General features: G+C 43.8%; 1 protein-coding gene across 2 annotated transcripts; it reads right to left on the minus strand.

Moving 5' to 3' along the window:
* Positions 307-6,250, minus strand: LOC8058236 (potassium channel AKT1). 2 transcript variants are annotated; one of them, XM_002458189.2, is made up of 11 exons: positions 5,739-6,250; positions 4,117-4,482; positions 3,898-3,955; positions 3,495-3,812; positions 3,141-3,386; positions 2,946-3,044; positions 2,800-2,832; positions 2,529-2,714; positions 1,952-2,149; positions 1,781-1,856; positions 307-1,612 (listed from the first exon to the last, which is right to left on the minus strand). In XM_002458189.2, exons 1-11 carry the CDS (start codon positions 5,930-5,932, stop codon positions 729-731), a joined length of 2,658 nt encoding a protein of 885 aa, XP_002458234.1. In that variant the 5' UTR covers positions 5,933-6,250; the 3' UTR covers positions 307-728. The 2 variants fall into 2 exon arrangements, with proteins under 2 accessions (XP_002458234.1, XP_021312865.1); XM_021457190.1 differs by lacking the exon at positions 5,739-6,250 and adding an exon at positions 4,699-5,693.

The raw sequence follows: 6,860 nt of genomic DNA on the forward strand, positions 1-6,860 counted from the left end.
CGAAAGTCCAAAAAATTCCACACGCTTGGCTATATTCCCTGGTCTCATTTGCCCCCCGCTGCCAAAGTAGCCCTAAGAGGGGTGTTCATCAGAGTTGCAAGCATGGAACCGTATGAACTCAGTTAACAGGACTGAACAGACTCCTCCATCCAGGCCTCGTTCAAATGCTGCGTTTGCAGGCCGCTTCTCTAGCCCATACAGGGTCGGCCCATCCATGAATCAAACTTGCAGGCCGCTTCTCTAGCCCTAAGGCGCTCAGCCATTCAGAAACCAATAACAACTGAAACAACAAAAAACGAATTGAAATAGCAACTAAAATAAACTGATGAGATAGTATCTCACAAATTCATGACTCACGTATATTTCTCACTTCCAGAGAACGCTTGATCTCGAAAGACAGAAAAAGGAAATCATGTAATTACATTTGGTGGATCCCTTCCCTTGGGAAGAGAGGGCGAAACTACAGTCTACTGGACCAACTGACTACAAATTCATTCCCAAGCTGGATACATCCTACAGCTTCAAAACTATCATAGCTATACTTCAATTTACATGGTGGGCAGTTCGCCAAAAAAAAAAAAGGTTGGCAACTTGGCATGCACATCCTCGTCAATTCTTCGATGTGGGAGACCTTCAATGGTGACTTTAATCATTATTATATACTTACTCAGCTTGGATCACAAGGGCATATTTTCCCATATTGTGTGAAATTGAGCACCACAGTTGCCTCATTGATCGTTAGGTCTAATTTGTGCAACATCTGGCACCCAGTCACTACTGACGAGAACAATATGATCACCGTCTCTGATAAGCTCCACCTCATCAATCTCAGCACCCCCAACTGTCAGGACCTTGGTAGGCTTGAAGTCGAACTTCTTTGCACCTAGTTCGAGAAGCTCAGTCATCGACCGTGGTAGGCGCACAAGCTTCCCTGCAGCATTCCCTTTCTCAGGGCAGCTGATTGTCACCCTGATGAGGGAGTCGTGATGGCAACTTGGGCCACCTGTTCCAGCAAGGCCTTTCGAGAGCAGACCACCTGTGTCCTGGCGGGCCTGGGATGAAGAAATGACACCGAAAAGAGAATTTTGGAAACTGACCCTCTTTCTGAGGAGCTTCTGTGGAACAACTTTGCTGCGTACTTCGGCGTCTTCATGGTTCATATTTGGCATTGAGGGTTCACTGTTGAACCTCCCTATCAGCATAGGTGCCACTCTGCCATTTGAGGCATGCTGCCTATGTGCTTTTCGTGATTTAAAGAGAACCTGAATGTCATCATGGCCTTGCTGATCAGCTAGATCTCTTGCTGACCAGCCATTGTTGTCCTGCTTGTTGATGTCAGCTCCGTGTTCCAGCAACAACTCAACCATCTGAACATTTCCATCACAGACTGCACGATGCAGCGGTGTGGTTCCATCTTTCGTTGAGCTGTTTATGTTGCCACCATAGCGGATAATGTTCTCAAGCAACTCAGCATCATTTTCCTCAACAGCGATGCAAGCATACAAGGCTGTGTCTCCAGATGATAGCTCTGCACCACTCTCTACTAACAGCTCTATTACTGCATTATGCTTTTCACATAAAGCCTCCCATAGAGGCACTTTTCCTTCGGAATCTGTAAAGGATGGAAGGGTTAAAGGAGGTGAACTTCAAGACTCATGGCAAAAATATCACAAATAAAGACTGAATTCCTAACTAGTAATTTAGTTTTCTTGGTGGCAAGAATATCACCAGCTCTGGTCAATCTGTAAAAGATGTATCACAGTTCTAGTTTTATGCGTACCTCTAGCATTTGGATCAGCTCCGTAGTCTAGAAGAAGCTTGACGCATTGTTCGTCTCCTTTGGAAGCAGCTATATGCTGAAAATAATGAAATGAATACTGTTAAATTTAACAGAAATATGTTCACACACACACACACACACACACACACATGAATCCATAGATGTGCATACCAGTGCTGTATGCCCATTGTTATCTGATTCATTTGGATCCAAACCACGCTTCAAAAGTTGATGTAACATAAAATCATCTCCTTTATTTACTGCAAAGCAGAGGGTAACTGGCAAATCCAGACGACCCCGCGCTAGCATGTTCTCAATCTCCTTCAGAACACCCGCCATTACACTGTTGTCTTTCTGCTCTTTCAGTAACTACAATCATAATAAAAAAGGAAAAAAAATCCTAATCTCAGTAGTAGATTTAAAACCAATGGAATTTCAAATACATTCCCACTATTGTTGTGGCAGGTGATTATCAGAACCATGAAAGAAAAAAGTCATGCCACAGTTAAGATGACTCAAGAACCTAATAAACGACCTAGTGATTACCTGAGAATAAAATATTGAGCTACACATCTTGTTAAGCAAGATAATACAGGGATAAATAATGGAAACTTGATCTAAATGAGTAAATAGGTTAGTTCAACTTCCTTTTGACCTTTTCTATGTCAAAACTCTACAAGTACAAATCGAATATAATTGAAATATGCAACATGAAAGAAAATTAGGAAGAATAATGTTGTTCCTGTACCTGCATAAGGTTGTTCATTATTATTGTTCCATCTGCAACATTGGATTGAACAAGGCTGAGAAAGGCAGTGCGATTCATACGCAGAAGCTGGCATAATGATTTTGTTCGAACTGTGAATAGTTGGGGCCTATAGCAAAGAACCCCAATTTCTCCAACAACATCTCCTGCCTTAGCCACTCCAGCTATCTGCAGGTACCAGCATATTATGTTAAAAGGACAATTTGATCAATAAATTCACTGCCACTTGAGCATCAAAGCGCAAAAGACTTGCCTGTTCTCCGCCATTTCGCAACTCTACCAACTCCTGTAGAAGTGACAAGCATATCAGAATGACCATGTGATTTGGTTTCTGCGCTATTGATAGCAAAACTACTACTTTTCTTCCCCAAATTTATTTATGCATAATGGTATCCTTACCGCGCTACCAGTAACTAAAATATAAAAGTCTGTGGGTGCTTCATTCTGCAGAATCACATCTTCCCTAGGTGGAAAATATTCAGCTTTCATCTCAGAAACCTTTTTCCATGGAAAAACACAAAGCAAGATAAGTAAATGATGAAGCAGTAGCAAAACATTTTAAATGGATACAAAATGGAATTTGCATAGCCTCACCAGTTGAAAAATCAGGTCATTGGACACCCCTTCAAACAAGTAGACCTTTTGGACAAGATTGAAAAACAGATACTGAGAAATGCTGGATCTTATAGCCTTAGGAAGCGCATCGAGGGTCTCTTGTTGTTGAAGACCTTCTGAATCTGTCCTGAACTTCAAGCTAAGATGGGAGATCATCTGATCTTGGAGCCGACTTGGTAACTGATTCCTTAGTGCAAAGCTGGTTGCTGCTTGAATTGTATCTCTCTTTAGTCCAAAACATAACAGAAAAAAGCTATTAGGTGCAACTTCAATATGACTCTTATAAAGGTTGATATCAACAAAGACTAAACAAAAAAGTGAAAAACAACTCACATATTTTCGAGTACGGCTGGTGCCATGGACAACCAGATTGGTCATGTTACCAATCAAATAGGCAGTCAATCCAAGGTTGAATAGCATGTAGAAAATGTTGAATATCATCTCCCTTGTGTTCTCCGCGTGCAAATCACCATAACCCACAGTGGTAAGAGTAGTGATTGACCAATATACTGATATTACATAGCGAATCCATAAACCCCGCTGATGAAAATCTGGCATCGAATTGCCAATCCACGTATCCGTTGGGACAGGATACCTATCAGCGAGAAGATAGTAGAAGCATGCCGAACAGTGGACAGCAAAAAGTGTGACCTACAAGATCAGAGGCAAGCAAATAAGATGTCATTCGCCAACAATATTAAAATTTACAGGAGTCTCAAATGGACTGATTACTTACACATATGAGCTTTGCACATCGAACCCAGAAGTAATTGAAATGTCTATCTTTCTCCAATCTAAAAAGTAAGAAGTGTAGGTGAAAGCATTAGCTAGCCTTTATAATAACAAGATAAAATAGTGATAAATGGCACTGCACAAATTGATTATCATGCAACGAAGCATTAGCCTCGTATACACATACACTGCACTCTAAACACATGCACCATTGTTAACATACCTAGCAAAGAGAGAGCTGACTCTACGGAGACGCCATAGACGAAGCATGTTGAAAAATCCATATGACCTGAGGTTTGGTGGTAGTATCCTCCGAGCAAATTCACTTGGGATGGTGGAGGCCACGTCAAGGACAAACCAACTGGTAGTATACCGCCAAGCTATCCTTTTCGGATCATCTTCAAGCAGGTATGTCATTCTATCCAAGTAAGCTACAAAGAAGGTCAGGATGATGTCCACTGCGAAGAACGCATTCACGACATTGTCCACTGCAGCTAGGGCGCCCGTCGGTTTCCGAATGAAGCCAAACTCAAATGGGGAAACCCATGCAGAATACACCACAAGAATTATGAGAAAAGTCTCCCAGCATCTGCATAGAATCAGTAACCATCAGAACCATTTCTGTGTGTTGATACTAAAATATCGTTTATTACCAGAAAAATCGTCCTGCTTATGCGGGTGAAGCAACAATATCTATGGAAATTAGTTTTGTTAACTATTATAAAGCATAATTGCTGTCAGTTAAAACTACTACTGAACTAGTGCTACAGTGACTATGAATACTACTAACTATATAGATGATTACCTTCTGAAAAAGGAACACTGCAGAAAAACTGACCAATCATGTAATCAGAGTTTCCCAATCCCTCTCTGTCGGGTTAACAATGTTTCGTTTGTAAATAAATTATGTAAAAATCGAACATAGCCCTCACTGATTAGAAAAAACAAAGTAATAATAAAATAAAGAGCACATCAAACAAAAAAAAGTTGAAACCGCGGTAAGCAAAACAAAAGCTACCCTGGAAAACACAGACATGTCACCCACCGTATAACTAAACAACTCAGTAAAACGTTTCAGAAAAGGTTTCCCACCAGAATCCCGAGACTGAGCACTTTGGACAACGAATCGTTGCATAAAGAAGCGCAGAACGTGAATGCAAGAAATGCAGAGACGTCACCATCGATAGCATGCCTCTCTTGTCTCTCTAGGAGTTAAAGGGAAATTAAAGCAGATACGAACGATCTAAGAAACCAAATTAAACAAAATCAAAGCAGAAGTACGACTTCTAAAAAAAGCAAAACATAAACAAATCAATTATTGACTTCAAAAAGGGGGGAAATAATTATTCAGTCCTGGTCAAACAAAGAAAGCAGTAAAAAACATATAAAAATCAATTACCTGCTTACAGTCGAAGAGAATTGGCGAGAAAAAAAATAAAATAGAAAAGAAGGCAGTGCACGGGTACAAACAACTTTGAGCTACAAAAAACAAAAGAATTCACAAGCCACCCCTTGTAATTCATGGAAACATGTGAAGCACTTTGGAACTCAACAATTAGTGAACCACGTACGAAGAGAAAGCTCGGCCGCTATCTCCATCCATCCAGAATTACAATACTCCAAGCAAGTCTCCGCCGAGCAGCACCAAAATTAGAGCAGGCAGAGCAAGCCACCGGTGAGGCAAAAGCAACAGGGCAACAATGCGACGACAACAAAGCCACGTTTCAATCCAGCCCACAGAGATTGAATCGAAACCGGTAGCGCAGCAGGATGACACACAGCTAGGCAAGCAGAGCCGAACGGGAACTAGTAGTAACGAGGAGGACGCGGGCGCGGGCGGCGAACCTGTATCGGCGGTCGTAGGGCGAGACGATGAAGGGCCTGAGCTTGACGCGGCGGTTGCTCCGCGCGCCGAGCGACGGCAGGATGCCGCTGGAGATGCTGTAGTGGCTGCCGTCCCGCGACAGCTCCCTCTCCAGCGCCGCGCCGCGGCCCCACGGCCCGCACGCCGCCACCCTGGACGATCCCCACCCTGCCATTGCCCTCCTCCTCCCCCCCACCACACCACCGCCGCTCGCCGCGCGGCGGCGACGCGATAAACCCACCCGGGGTTTACTACGGGGAGGGTCGGAGTCGGAGTCGGAGCGCCCCCCGAATCTGTCTCTGGTAGCCTGTGCGTGATTGATGATTAACCAAGGATCGGATTGTCTAGTCAAAATTTTTTTTTCGCCTCGTGTTTCTATCTATATTTTGCGGCCGCGGCGGCGGAGGCGCGGGCGCGTGGGAGGAGGGAGGAGAGAGTTGGAGCGGACAGCGGGAGTCGGGTTGGGTGCGGCGGGAGCAAGCGCGCGCTTGGCGCCGTTTTATGGAGTGGGAGTCGGTAAGATGACACGGGAGGGCTTTCCGGAACACGGGATTGATTTGCCCTTTTTTCCCCGGCGGCGCCCCCTGGCCCTGCCTGCTCGCGCGCACGGCGCCCTACTGTTTGCCTGGATCGTTTCGGCGCAGACAGCAGCAGCCGAGCCGAGCCGAGAGGAGGAAGTACCATCGATGGGGTTCGGTTGAGCCTTCGATCCAACCTGTCGAAAGTCGAAACAAAACAAAAGGGGGGTCTCCGACTCCGACTCCGGCCCGGCGTGTGTAGCCCGTGAGGAACGTGGGGTATTTGCGTGGTTTCTGGTTTCGTCAAAGAAAGCTCTGAGAAATAAATTGTGAAATGTATGTGAACCGTGTAGTATATTATATGCAATACGCAGGCTTTGATCTATCCTGACAAAATATTCAAGGCAATATAGTAGATAGTCAACCAATATCAATCTTTGCGACATGTATACTGATAGACATTTAAGCAATTTCAGACATAGTTTAATCTAGAAAAAAATATATCAACAAGTTTATGACAACATATATGCGTATGTGTAATCTAAACGCAAATACGAACATGAATGTAGTGATGACAACCATTAT

This window comes from Sorghum bicolor, chromosome 3 (genome assembly GCF_000003195.3).
Source record: "Sorghum bicolor cultivar BTx623 chromosome 3, Sorghum_bicolor_NCBIv3, whole genome shotgun sequence".
Taxonomy (NCBI): Eukaryota; Viridiplantae; Streptophyta; class Magnoliopsida; order Poales; family Poaceae; genus Sorghum; species Sorghum bicolor.

Bases quoted from the DNA above. Each gene is read 5' to 3' on its own strand.
- LOC8058236 (XM_002458189.2), bottom strand. From the start codon at position 5,932: ATGGCAGGGTGGGGATCGTCCAGGGTGGCGGCGTGCGGGCCGTGGGGC. The intron at 3,387-3,494 runs GTGAGTTGTTTT...TTTGGACTAAAG, and splicing joins CCAGCCGTACTCGAAAATAT to AGAGATACAATTCAAGCAGC. The intron at 2,150-2,528 runs GTACAGGAACAA...TTATGATTGTAG, and splicing joins TAATGAACAACCTTATGCAG to TTACTGAAAGAGCAGAAAGA.